At 36.8% G+C, this 14982-nt stretch overlaps 1 protein-coding gene across 5 annotated transcripts in view; it reads left to right on the top strand.

Annotated features, from left to right (window-relative positions):
• Positions 1-14418, top strand: part of triob (trio Rho guanine nucleotide exchange factor b) — a 206255-nt gene extending 191837 nt beyond the window's left edge. For 2 of the 5 annotated variants that reach the window (XM_082150218.1, XM_082150219.1), the window contains exons 47-58: positions 358-549; positions 660-840; positions 1244-1890; positions 3169-3416; positions 6002-6140; positions 6241-6268; positions 6384-6546; positions 8111-8232; positions 8318-8390; positions 8495-8695; positions 8825-8963; positions 12015-14418. In XM_082150218.1, coding sequence (XP_082006344.1) covers positions 358-549; positions 660-840; positions 1244-1890; positions 3169-3416; positions 6002-6140; positions 6241-6268; positions 6384-6546; positions 8111-8232; positions 8318-8390; positions 8495-8695; positions 8825-8963; positions 12015-12560 — 2679 coding nt within the window. In that variant the 3' untranslated portion in view covers positions 12561-14418. Of the gene's footprint in view, positions 1-357; positions 550-659; positions 841-1243; positions 1891-3168; positions 3417-6001; positions 6141-6240; positions 6269-6380; positions 6547-8110; positions 8233-8317; positions 8391-8494; positions 8696-8824; positions 8964-12014 lie in introns of those variants that run through there. The other 3 variants (XM_082150216.1, XM_082150217.1, XM_082150220.1) reach the window with 2 other exon arrangements.
• The last annotated feature ends 564 nt before the right edge of the window (positions 14419-14982 follow it).

The following is a 14982-nucleotide window of genomic DNA, read 5'->3' on the forward strand; positions in this document are numbered from 1 at the left end:
AGCAGCTTTCTATTTGTTAACGCGGCAAATCCACATGGCTAACTTGAACCTGTTGTGAAATCTGTATAGGGAAAATATGGTGCCCTCACTCAAAATTCCAGATCATATTGATTCCTATTGAAATGACTGGATTTCACATGTGAAAATTTGCCACAAAAAAACAACAACAAAACAATGGTAAATGTGACCGCACCTTGATTGTAAAAAGCCTTTACCCTGGGATGGATTACTAAGAGTCTCATTTTCATTTAATACTTTTCATTACAGTTTTTTACTTTTTAGTGGTATGTTTGCACATGCTAGGGAATTTTTACTTTTCTGTGGACTGAACATTGTTTATTTTATGCTTGTGTTCAGGGTAAAATTGTAGCCCAGGGCCGACTGATTCTCCAGGACACCTTTATGGTCTCAGACCAGGACGGTGGTCTCCTTTCTCGCATGAAGGAGAGGCGCGTCTTCCTCTTTGAGCAAATAGTTATCTTCAGTGAACCTCTGGATAAAAAGAAGGGCTTCTCTATGCCAGGTTATCTGTTTAAGAACAGCATAAAGGTGTGTAGACAGAACCACTGCTGTTGAAAAGACTGTGCTCAAGACACAGCTTAGCAACTCATCTCATTCTTCTTCTGTTATCTATCTCTATCTCTATCTCTACTCTGCAGGTCAGTTGGTTGGGTCTAGAGGAGAGTCCTGACAATGACCCTTGTAAGTTTGTTTTGACCTCAAGGTCATCAACTGGCAGTACAGAACACTATGTCCTCCATTCCTCCAACCGGTTGGTTTCCCAGGCCTGGATCCAGCAGATCAGCAGCATCCTGGAAAACCAGAGAAACTTCCTCAATGGTAATGCAATTTTAGAGTTTCCAACAAAGGAGGTTATTGGTTAAATATCTGTAAACCAAAAGGTTGTTGGTGTTAAGCCCCACAAACTATCTTAACCTCAAGTTGGTCCTGTGGGATTGTTCCTGTAATGTGTTTTCAATATGTTGCTTTAGATCAGGGGTATCCAATCCTGCTCCTGGTGTGACAATGTCCTGCAGAGTTTAGCTCCAAGCTTCCCCAAAACACATTGATTAGCTGTTTCAGGTGTGTTTAAATAGGACTGGAGCTACACACTGTAGAATAGTGGACCTCTGGGAGCAGGATAGGCCAGGATAGAACATTGTTGAGAACATTCATACATGAAAATGTCTCAGATGATTGAGTTATAGCATTTAACCTAACTTGTCTCTTGTTGTCCACTCAGCACTGACTTCACCCATTGAATACCAACGGAACCATGTTGGAGCAAGCGGTCTTGGAGGACCCAGCAGCAGTGGACTTCCAGGGGGTAGCAGCAGCTCTTCCATGGGTCCCGGCTGTGGCTCCCGATCCCGAGCTTCCCGAATCCCTCAACCTTCCTCTCGTCTCCCTCAGCCTGTGCAGCACCACCACGCCCCCACCCCAGATGACCGCACTTCAGGTATGTGCCCTCTTCCTGACCAGGACCTTAACAGTGAGGTCCCTAGGATGCGGGTCCTGGAGAGCCCCTTGAAGGAGCTGCGCGAGGAAGCCCAATCAGGGACACCTATTCCAAGAACTCCAGTTGCGTCCCAGTCTCTCACCCTAACGAAGCCTCATCTAAGAGTCCCGTCACCCATTCTCTCCCCCTTGAACCATCAGAACTTTACACCTTTCACACCAGGCATCCAAGCCCAGAAGGGTTCCCCTTTTTGGGTCTCGATGCCAGCTTCTCCCACTGGCAGGCCTGGCTCTTACACAGAGCAGAGTGACACGTTAAGTCGAAACCAGTGTCAGACTCGCAGGCACTCGGCCCACAGTAAGGAGTTGGACCGCATCAGTACTTGCTCCTCCACCAGTGAGCAGTCCCTGCACTCCACTCACAGCAATGGGGTAAGAGCCAAACTCTAGCTCCTGGCTTCAGTGAGGCCTAGTCCTGCTTCACCTCCACCTCCAGCTTCATACTAACCCGCTGGGGTGTGTAATTGTGCCTGGTCCTAAAAGAGGATTCTCACAGGCTGTTGTGGATATTAACTGGCCTGGTTTGACTGTGCTGAGCAACTAACAATGTACACTGTTAAACAGGATAACTTCTCAAGAGTTTCTCAGAAACTCTGTGCATCCATTGACTATCTCTGCTGATTCTATCTGCTTTGAACTGGCAGGATTTTCTTTCCTTAACAGCCCGTGAAGACCTAATATGCAAGCATTGGGAGCACGTAAACCAACCAACTAACAATTACTAACACTTTTTTTTTTCTTTTTAACCTGCTTACTGCTTTTTTGGCGGATTTAAAAAAAAAAGCTTTTTGAAAATATCCCCATAAAATCCCCTGCAGGCTTATTTCCTATTGAAACAAGAACATATCAAAGAGTTTATTCTTTTTTTTAAATAGCAAATAGGCTTTGGTTACATCACAGTCATGAACAGTAATTTATTACTTGCAAGTCAGAAGCAGGCAGTATTTGAGGCAATGATATTCTCATTCTATAAAAAAAATGTATTGGACAAAAAATCTGGGTTCTCCAACTTCTCCCAAAGTGCAGTATGAGTCCTTCATGTATTTTGTCTGTTTCCTGAAAGAGAAAGATTGTACTTTAAATGTGTTTATCTGTTCAAATATATTTTGTCAACTTTTAGCAGTCCACTAGCAAATAGATGGTCATGAAGTTAAAAGCCACAAAACTCCAATATTGATTTCATGTTGTCTTGAAGGGTTAGATTTCCTCTCCTAACCAACAGAACTTAAAGGGTAATCACACTGACGGTAATTTGCTGCAACAAAGAGGCCAGAAGTTATTAATTTTTAATGAGTAGGTGATTAGAAGCAACATGAGCAAAAAAGATAGTTGGCGATGCAACAAAGTTCAACATGTTCCAAGTTCCAACAACTATCATAGACATTGTAACCAACAGTACAGCATCTGGGCAGCAATTTTAAGTGTGAACGACTCTAATGTATCTCGAAAGAGGTTCTTGTAACTAAAATGATTTTGCTTTATAAATAATATTTTCCTTGAACTGCTCTCACTTGCCTCATTCATGCTCTCTTAAATGTCCAGCTTACTAAATGTTTCAACACATTTCACATACAAACATATTGAATAAAATGTAAATCATGTCAAATGTGTGGTGTTATGCTGACGTTTTGCTTATGTTTCTGCTCTCAGAGTGAAAGCAGCAGCAGCAGCAGTGTGTCAACCATGTTGGTGACCCAGGACTATGTGGCTCTAAAGGAGGATGAGATCAGTGTATATCAAGGAGAGGTTGTGCAGATATTGGCCTCTAACCAGCAGAACATGTTTCTAGTTTTCCGTGCCTCGACAGATCAAGGCCCAGCAGCTGAGGGCTGGATCCCCGGTTACGTTTTGGGTCACACCTCCACCATCATTCCCGACTACCCCGACGGAACCCTCAAGTGAGGATTGGTTATTATTTGTTATTTATTACAGATGGACTAAGTAGTCAGATCTAGGATGAAGAAGCACCATATGGTTTGACTTTTTTTTTCTATGCACAATGTCAGCAATGTAATGTTTGCTTACCAGGGGTAACCTTAGCCATGTGTGATACTATTGGCACACGGAGGCGTAATCACTGGCACGTAAGCAATAAAAGCTAAATGACATTTTTTTATTAAATGGGTACAATAATTATTTTGTTCATTCTAGAAATACTAAAGTAATTCACATCTGCAAAACCACTATCTTTGTGGTTAGGTTTAGGGTACCTTCAGCTTCACAGCGTTTTGTCGTATTGTTACTAAACTGCTTGAGTGTAGTGCAATTTGTATAATAACAATAATAATAATAATAATATTCATTCATTAAGGGTATTGTTACGAACCGCTCCGAGACATGAAGGTGAAGATCCAAATGCAGTTTATTTACAGAGTAGTCGTACAGGCAGGGTCATCAACAGCGAACAGATCAAAGGAGGAAACACAGAGAATATCCAAATAACAGGCAGAGGTCAGGGCAGGCAGCAATAATCCGAGTCCAATAAACAATCCGAGTCAGGCCAGGCAGAGAAACGATCAGGAAACGGTGAAACAGTCCAAGGTCAGCAAAACAAGAATCAAACACAGGTAAATAACGCTCAGAAATGTAGTAACAGTAAAACAAGACTTCGCCGGGAATGAATGTACAAGGTATAAATAGGCTGAGACTAACAGGGTAATAAGATACAGGTGAATGCAATCAATGATAATGAGTCCGGGCAGTGAGTTCTGGGAAATGTAGTGTGAATGAAATATGATAGTCTGGTGTGGAGTGCCCTCTGGTGACTCTCAGAGGCACTCCAGCTGGTGATCGTTACAGGTATAAGGGTATTCAGGGATTAAAGAATTCATTAATGGATATTTATGGAAGCTTGTTTCAGCCACAGAATATCATTTTAAAAGATAATTCACGCAATTCTGACTTTATGACTCGCAATTGCGACTTTATATCACGCAAGTCAGAATTGCAACTTGTGAGATCTAAACTCGCAGTCGCAATTGTGAGAAAAAACAAGCTTCTATAGATATTTGCTTTATATTAAGTGTAAAAAAAAAAATGTATTTCGAGAAGTTAGTAAATGCATCAGAAATATCTTGTCATTTACTTCCATACAAATAAATGGCCTTTCTTACTATTATTATATTATAGTATATTATATTATATTATATTATATTATATTATATTATATTATATTATATTATATTATATTATATTATTTGCTTTATACATTTACAGTGAAATCAGAGTACAAGCAGTTGTAGCTTAAAGACAAGTCAAAATAATAGTAGATAAATATGAATATTAATTAATGAACCATGCTGAAAATCAGCCTATTTGAAAAATATTGTTACTTGAGGTAATTTTTAGATACAAGTCCAAATATTTTAATTCAATCAACTACTTAGATTACATTTGATGGGAAAACAAAGGATGTGATGTTCAGAACATGGTACAGTAATAATGATAGTGGGAAGCGATGCCCCCTGGGGGCGTTTTAGCCTTTTTCATTCTGAAAATATAATTATATTTTCCTTAAATAACATGTACTCCCTAACTACAGGCCTTACTATTCTCATGTCATATAACTGTGATGTTCTGCAAAACAACAAGCTTTAAAACACATTATTTTTATTACTGCTGAAAATTTGATCACTCACCGTGAAATCCGTTTTCACTCAGGTATGTCGCCAGTGTAAAATACATAATTCTTGTCAATATAGTCCATAGCGACAACAAAAATGTATCTTGACTCCATCTAGGGGTTATTATAATATATTATAGTACACGTTATTTTAATGTGAAGTTGTTACAGTTTAATTACACAAATGTATTAAAACGTATTAATTAAGTACATGTACTTACTTTACTGTTAAGGTTGGGGTTAGTTGCTTGTAATTATGCATAATTTACAAGTACATGTAACGTGTAACTACGTCACCTTAATATAAAGTATTATATTATATTATATTATTATAGCAGTTACATTTTTAAATAATCGGTCTTGTTGCAACAAAACCTCAAAACCCATCAACCTTCTATAATACATTTAAAAATTTAAGAGGATACTCAACATAAATGTTGAATGGGACTTGATTTTATACATAAGGAATTGATTGAAAAAAATTTAAAAACGTCTAGGTTATGTAACCACGCTTCCCTCAGAAGTGAAACTCTACACTGCATCGTCAGTTCCACTTCGAAATGGAAATAAAAGTTATTTTTAAGTTTTTTTGATTAAAATGATGATGCTTTTGAGTAATGTGCACTGATGAATTGTCTCAATAAAACAAAGAATGTGTATTAAGCATGTAAACAGGTTCATTTTGAGTTCACGTTGACCTTTAATTTACTACAAATTATGGAAGTGCGAAAACATCCGCTTATGACTCACTTAGAAGAGACCACAGTTTTATAAGGATATTGACGTCTTATTTGTTGTCTAATATTTATAGTCTAACTTTGAATTAGTTGTCACAAGAACAGTGCTATTTTTGTCATACAGGAAGTCTTCATCATGGCACACAGCTCTCCGCATCAGACGAAAATCCGAAAAGAGAGACAAAGAGGGCAGAAAAGACAACAAACCAGAGAATGGCTTTCGCAAGTCTAGAGATGGACCCGCCAATAAGGTTTCTGTAAAGGTACTGCTTTAACAGTCTGATGATTCATTATGTAATTCATTTCATGGTTTTGACTAATTTTACATATGAAACATTACATTGTTGCTTTTTTTTTTTTCAGCTTTTGAATCCCAACTACATTTATGATGGTAAGTAAGAATATTGCTCTTTCGTTCTTGGAAATCTCTCTGAATATATTGAATCCGTTCATGAGTCATCATGAAACAGCCATATGACTGTGTGTTTCTGAATTGCTGGCAGCAGTTCCCCCAGAGTTCACGGTCCCCCTGTGTGAGGTGGTGTGTGACAGGGGTGACAGTGTTACTCTCCGCTGTAAGATCTGTGGGCAGCCCAAAGCCTCGGTCTGCTGGAGAGGGCCTGACCAGAGCACTCTAAGCAGTGGTGGAAGATACACACTCACACACAGGTAAAACCAGTGCACAGTGTCATGCTGTTATACATACTGCAGGTGGCGCTTTTGCTTTGCTTTCTGATGGAATGTATTGTGAGAGATGAACAGTCATTTTGTTACTTTCATTTGAACTGTTTACTGAAAGAAACTTGGTACATATTTCCATGCAGTTGTCTTCGTGTTGTTCATTGACTGCATTTGGTAATTTGGACAAAAACAAGTTCATTTACTTTTTTTTTTTTACTTTTTTTTAAATCTTTTATTTTATTTTTTACAATTTGTCATTGATGTCGGTTAGACAAAATGGTAACACTTTACAATAAGGTTCATTAGTTAATGTATTAACTAACATGAACTAACAAGTGTTAGTAGTGCAGTGTATTAACTCACAGTGTATTAACTAATGTTAACAATTACAACCTTTGATTTTAATAATGCATTAGTAAATGTTGAAATTAACATCAACTAATATTAATAAATGCTGTAGAAGTATTGTTCATCCATAGTTCATTTTAATTAAAGGTAGTTAACTAATGTTAACTAATGAACCTTAGTGTTACTGACAAAATTAGTGAGCAAAATTTCTTTTTAAATGTTATAATTAAAATGTTGTTGAAATGTAAGTGCACTAAATATCAAATCTTTAAGGAATAGTTCGCTAAAAAATGAAAATTATCCCCTAATTTACTCACCCTCAAGCCTTCCTAGGTTTATATGACTGTCTTCTTTCAGTCAAACACAATTGGAGTTATATAAAAAATATATCCTGGCTCTATCCTGTCTAGTGCCTGAGTTTTTGAAGCTCCAAAAAGTGCATCCATTCATCATAAAAGTAATTCATGCAACTCATGTTCAAGTAATGCCTACTCTATTCACTCCCATTGTAAAGCTTAAGAGCCAGGATATGATTTAATATAACTCCGATTGTGTTTGGCTGATATCCATATACACCTAGGATGGCTTGAGGGTGAGTAAATTATGGGATAATTTTTATAATTTTTGGGGGAACTATTCCTTTAATTAAAAATGATATTGGTTATCAAAAAAAGCTTGTTTTAAAACAAAAGTAAAGCGTAAAAAAACAAAGTTGTAATGTAAAAACATAAGAAGTGAAATGTACAATAATCACTTCCAAAATAAAAGTTTGTGTTTACACAATATATGTGTGTGTACTGTGTATAATTATTTTGTATATGTAAATACACATATGCATGTATATAATTAATAACAATGTGTTATTTATATATAAAATATTTACATATAATATAAATTATGTATAAATATATATATGTACCGGTATATACAGTATTTACATGCAAATATTTCTTAAATATATACATGCATATGTGTGTATTTATATATACAAAATAATTATACACAGCACACACACATTTATTATGTAAACACAAACTTTTATTTTGGATGCGATTAATCGTTGCCCAGCACTAAATATTTGACCAATGAATGACGTGATTGACCAATCAGAATCTAGTAATCCAGAGAAGCATGTTTTGAATAGACAGAACAACGCTGGTTTTGCAGTTAATTTTTGTGTCCTAATTATTCACTTTTTGTTCAGTGAGACAGGGGAAGTGACCCTCCGTATCTCACCTGCTGCTCTGGACGACAGTGGCACCTACACCTGCATCGCCTCCAATGACGTGGGCTCAGTGACATCATCAGCCTACCTCAGAGTCATCGGTCAGTTGATTTCCGTCCACAGTGTTCAAAAACAAAACGTTTAACTGTACCAGCAGAGTCACTGACGGTGTTGTTTTTTTCGTAGGCACTTCCTGTGACGGTATCCTCTGGAAGGATAACTTTGAGTCCCTCTACACTGAAGTCATGGAACTAGGGAGGTACCGTACAAATCAAATATCCTCACATACTGGATTAGCTAAATGAAGATATAAAATAAAACATACTTATTTATCTTTATTATTTGTTTCCTGTCCGTCTGTAGAGGCAGGTTTGCCGTCACTAAGTGGTGTGAGCAGAGAGGAAGCAGGCTTTCAGTGGCCGCTAAGCTAGTAAACAAGAAGCTAATGCGTCGAGAGCAGGTGGTTCAAGAGCTGGGCGTCCTCCAGTGTCTTCAGCATCCTCATCTGGTGGGCCTGCTGGACACCTTTGAGACCCCAGCCAGTTATGTTCTCATCCTGGAGATGTATGTGGACTTCTTTTCTTTATCTGTAACAATATAATCTTCTCACACGCTAATGATAATACCGTCGGCTGATTTAGGAAAGTGTGAGTGTTTTGTTGAAACATATTTTCTCTTTTTTTTGCATGTCAGCGCTGATCAAGGTCGTCTCCTGGACTATATTGTTAGCTGGGGGAACTTGACTGAAGAAAAGGTGTCTCTTTACCTACGGGATGTTCTAGAAGCTTTACACTACCTTCACGCATGCAGGATTGCTCATCTTGACTTGAAGGTGGGCCTTCCCATTGAATTATTCTTAATAAATTTGTAGATCATTTGGGGAAGCAAGTGGAGGGCCTCAACACATTTCCAAGAGAGCTGCAAGATGGCTTAAAATTATTTAAATGAAGACACAACAACCTATAAAATCAGATAAAACAGTTACAGATCAAGATTTATTTCTTGTTTTAATCTGTTCCCTCAAAAAGTCAAGTCACCTTTATTTATATAGCGCTTTTTACAATACAGATTGTATTAAAGCAGCTTCACATTGATAACATGAAAATAATACAACAAAGTTTGTTTCTAGAAGAAAATTGCGTCATCGTCCACCCTAAGGCAGATCAATAATGTTGTTGAATATTAAATGTCCCCAACTAAGCAAGCCAAAAGCCAAGCCAAAAACCTCAAAAAAATTTTTATTTAAAACAAAGAGATAGTTCACCCAAAACCAAACAGTTGCTGGTCCCCATTGAATTCCATACATAGTAGGAAAAAAATATACTATGGAAGTCACAGGGGTACATCAACTGTTTGGTTACTCACGTTCTTTCAAATAACGTTTATTTTCAACAGAAGAAAGAAACTTATTCAGGTTTAAAACAACTTAAGAGAGTAAATTATGACTTTTTGGGGAGAGAACTATCCCTTTAATGTTAATAAAACAACAAAACACACAGAGGAAATCATTCACTGCTCTTGACTGAGAACTTTAAGTCTGTTGTGTTTTATTTTCATATTTGTTCATTTAATTACTTTCTTCAATTCTACTGTTAAATACACCTATAGCTGAAAAAATAAAGCACTGTTTATTTAATTTGTATATTAAGTTGTGTATGTGTAATATGTATCTCTGTTCTTAATTTTTAATAACAAAGAAAATAGTGACAAAGATTTTTATTTTCGCCACTTTGGCCTAAATGTCTGCCATTCTTTTTTATTTTATATTTTGTTACCTATATTTTGTTACCTATAAGGCTTTGCTTTTAAAATAGGGACATTAGTTTGGCTGTAATGCTCAGTCACATGCAAAATAGTAAAACCAACATGAAAAAAGAATCGTGATAAAATCGTGATTTTCCTGAAAAAATAAATAAAATTGTGATATGATATTATTGCCATATCGCCCACCCCAGGTGTAAAAAAAGTGCCTAGATGTGCTTAGATGCTAAAAATTTGTTATTATTGATCATTATATCACACTACAATTAAACATAATGAAACATTCATTTGAATTGAAATTGTTTTATTAGCTTAGCTAATATAATTTATTAGCTTTTTCTAGAGATTGCAGTCATGCATGACATGGTGAAAAATGACTTGAAATAATACTGAAAATAGGTTAAGATGAATGTTAAAGGTGTGCCCCCTAAAAGCACAAGTGGCCCCTGCCTGGCCCCCCCCAGTTACTGTGGTCTAGAACCGCCACTGCAATGAACAGCTGTATTTTTATTAACTAACATTAAAATATTGTAACAAATGTATTGCTCATTGTTAGTTCATGGTAGTTAATACATTAACTAATGTTAACTAATGAACCATATTGTAAAGTGTTACAGAAATTTCTAGAATGAATATAATTTTTGTAGTTATGTTAAGCTGTAATATATTTTATCAGGTAGAAATTGCTAAGGGAGGGGGAGGGGGGTGTACACATCATACTGTACTGTACACATCATGTAGATTCATTAGTCATAAAAAGTGTGAACCCTGAAGAACATTCAGTGCTTAAATTTAGTTATTTTTATTTTTATTGCTTATAATTATTTTACATTGACATCATCTTAATAAGAAGGGCTAACAATAAAAAGCTTCATACATTGTCTTAAATAATAAAGACTATTAAAAACGGGGAAGAATTTAAGCAATAGTGAAAGCATAGAAGAAGAAGTGTGATGAGTCAACAGGATGCTGTAAAGTGCTTACAGAACAAAACCATTTAGCATGTAAATGTCAAATTAAATAGAACGTTTATCACTTAAACACAAAACATTTAACAAGCATTTCAAATGCAAATAACTTCTTCCTGGTGACAGCTATTAGTCTAAACACAAACAAATGCATTAAGAGTAAAAATAAAAAAGAGTAGCATAAATACATTTTTCCATGCCGTGAATATTAATTTAAGCATTAGACACAGGGTTTTAAGAAACTAGGGTGTGTAATGGTATATGGACAATTTAGTTAATAATTCAATAACAGATGACAGATCCCAGTAAAAGAGATTAATCTGAAAGGTACATTTATTTTACAGTATGACTATACAGGAATATGAATATATACATATTTAATTGCCCATATTTGAATTGATGATATGTTATAATGGCATCACTATGCATTCAAGAATGATTTCAAAACAATAGCCTTTAGGTCTTGATAAAATTCTAAGATGTCTGAAATAATTCATTCAAATATTGAATAATGCTTGTCTTCTGATCTCCCCCTTTTTTTCTCTCTACATATGTTAAAATGTACAACCATGTTCTGAAATGTTTGGAATTTTGTAATATGTAGAAAAGCCTATAAATAATTATATTTATATAAGAACAATTTAAATGATGATTGAATAATAACCCTATGAATTACAAAATAATTACATTTTAAAATAATAACATGAGCCATGTTTGGCTTTCTGTGCCAATTTTTGTGGGAATCTTACCCCAAGGTCAACAAATCCCTCATTAACAAATAGACCAAAAAAAGATCATAGATCACTATATTCAAGAGACAAAACTATTTTGACTGACTAAATTTCAGAAATGTTGATATTCAGATGAAATGACAAAATTAAGAGCATAGGCATTCATTTAGTGTTGAGATATGTGTGCCATCTATGGTTAAGGAAAAAAAAAAAGTTGAGGGGTCATCTTACCCTATACTGTATATCTATTGAATAATTCAATTTTGTCAAATATTTTACTACTTTACTCTGTCGAATTTTTGACCTCTCGATTGCATCGTTCCAAAGTCAGATGTTCTGTATAATCTATATGCTATATTCTTATGTTTTGACCCTGTCAGGCATCCATTTCTCCTCATTATCCCATACTTATGTGTCTTCCAGCCAGAGAACGTATTACTGGAGCAAACGTCAACCCAGCCTCTAGTCAAACTGACGGACTTCGGTGACGCGGCACATCTCTCCAACATCCCTCACATCCACCCTCTGCTGGGCAGCCCAGAGTTCTCGTCCCCCGAGCTGGTGTTGGGTGAGCCAGCGGCTCTGACCTCTGACCTCTGGAGTCTGGGAGTGCTGGCGTACGTCATGCTCAGCGGGGCGTCCCCGTTCCTGGACGAGAGCGTTGAGGAGACCTGCCTCAACATCTGCCGCCTCGACTTCAGCTTCCCGGAGGAATACTTCCGCGGCGTGAGTCAGGCGGCGCGGGACTTCCTATGCAATTTACTCCAAGGAGAGCCTTGCAGACGTCCCACTGCGCAGGTCTGTCTACGCGAGGAACCCTGGCTGAAGCCCAACATGGCCTCCGCCACAACTCGCCTCGACACTTCCAGACTCATCTCTTTCATAGAGCGGAGGAAACATCAGAACGACCTGCGACCCGTCGCCAGTTTCCGAGCATTCCTGCGTAGCCGCCTACTCAGCCAGACCTGAGAGAAACGTAGAGGGGGAATGCAATAGTAATGTTCTCCTGCAGATCTGAGTGGGATATGGAGGAATTCTGTTGAAAATATAGAGCATAAATGGGAAATATGCTGAAATCTCATCCTCGTTTTAGAGTCATTCTGAAATGGTTCTGGGTCTCTGTTACTGTAACTGCTGCTGACAAATCTCTGAAGTCCCCTTTCCCACAGTTCAAAAATTCATTTCAGCTATATATGTTCGTTCTCTCTTTGTTTGAACAACACTCACAAGAAGAAGAAAAAAGTGATTTAAGAAGGGGGCATGCTTTTTTAAAGGTTGTTCCCTGAGCCAGAAAGGTTTAGCCTTGTGTTCGAAAAGTATTTCCGTCTGGTTGCTTCAGAGGAGTACTGTAATTTGAATAGCTACATTCAGGAAAGATTGCATTTTGTATAAACCATGTAAAGAAGCACAGTAAAGATGATATCTTTATCCTGAACGTTTTGGAGAAAAAAATGCTTATTTAAAGGGAAATAAAATAGGTTAAATTATGGTGTTCATCTCAAGTTTCGTGTTTGATAAGCATACAGTCATTTTGGAAATCAATCATAACAAATGAAACGCCTTTTAACAGCTGCAACTCTTTCAGACAAGGGGAGTAAAAGATAAGCTTTTCATTTCGATTCGCATCTGTCTATCAGCCTTATGTTGTAAATAAACTGGACCTGCCTTCATTCATTTTTATTTTCTGTGTTTGAAATGTGTTCTCATTGGCTGATCATGACCTTCAACTGACCAGTTAGAATACAAGCTGGAAACCCGCAGAAGGCAGGAAGTGCCAGTAAGCAGAGCAAATGTGCACTCTTTGTAATTTGTTGAAATGTGCAATGTTTGGGCTTTTACATTTTGCAGCTATTTATAATGATTCGTGTTAAACCGACATGTATCGGCCACTGCGAGTTGAGATATGTTTCTGTGGCTCTTTTGCTGAGTTCTCTGTGTTCAGTATTATGTTGTAAACTTAAGCCTCATTGGTGAAAATCATTTGTGTCTGTCACACTTTTGTTATGAATGTCATTATTTTTCATCGTTATACCAAAGTTAATCCTCATGTACCTAAATGCTTCTTCTCCCTGTTTGGTGGTTATGATTTGTAACAATAAGTTATGAATGCAATTCTGACTCCTAGAGCAGGAGTTTACATGTATTGATTGTTGATTTATTTATTGTGTCTTGTTCGGTTTTTGTTCATCGAATTTAAGTTAGTAGTGCTTCATATGGTCAGATTATTAGGATTTTTTTATTTCCATATCTGCTCATTGCAGCAGTAGTCTGTTAATATAAGGTTGCATGACTAAACGATAATAATAATTATTATTTGTTTTCATTTCACCTTGTTTTAAAATACAATGAGATGAGTTGTTCCCGTGTACTATATCTGTTGTACAGGGAGAAAGTACCAAGTTAATTGCCTCCAAATTGTGGGTTAAAGTTTTGAGGCAAACTGCAGTGGAATAAATAATTAACGTTACTCCAAATAGCAACTGTTAACTCTTGTCACTAAAACCTATTTGCAGTTATTTTATTGCTGAATATAAAAGGAGGTAAAAAAAAAAAAAAAAATGCTGGGACAGTAATGTTAGTAGCCTATGACTTTTCATGTTTTATTTAAGTTAGTTTATCATAATGTATAGATGTACAGACACCATAAAAACCTGGACGTAGCGACACCCTGTTTTTTACATAACGTCAGTTTGAATGTTTTTGACTCGATGTTAATTTTGCATGTACATTTCTTTGTACAGAAACCATACATGTTTGCACATTCTGTGCTGTACATAAGTTACTTTACCCTCAGTTATTTTTGAGATTAAACATCTGAAACATTTTATTCGTACGACTCGTCTCAAATGTCTTCGTTTATAAGCCAGTAGGCTACTCGTGTGTGTGTGTGTGTGTGTGTGTGTGTGTGGGTGGGGGTAACTGTTAGAAGTCGCGTATACATCTAAACTGTACTAAGGATTCATATTTTTACATATTTCCTGTCGATCTCTCGTGAGACCTCACCCAGACCATATGAAAACCATCCGGAGTGGCTGAGGAAACATGCAGGTGTGAAAGCTGCATCTGCAGACTGTGATCTTGGTTAGATCCCACAGATAAATGACAAATTAAATCTCCCCTGAACTTATCGTGTACAGGCAACTTTAAACACGTCATCAGTGTATTATTTTTTTAGTTTTTGCAGAACGAAAACAATCTAAAAAACCCATGCACGCACATTGATTTTATTACATTTAACCAGACACCTATAAAATATATTTGCACTGTCGCTTTTTTTTTTCATTTGTGTGCATGCTGTTTTTTTGATAGGCTATGGCTAATTAAGAAATTGCATGGAATGCTTATAGGTAGCCTACTTTTAAAACTCATTTGTTCACAGGAACATTTGTTC

This window comes from Leuciscus leuciscus, assembly GCF_965113295.1.
Source record: "Leuciscus leuciscus genome assembly, chromosome: 20".
Classification (NCBI taxonomy): Eukaryota; Metazoa; Chordata; class Actinopteri; order Cypriniformes; family Leuciscidae; genus Leuciscus; species Leuciscus leuciscus.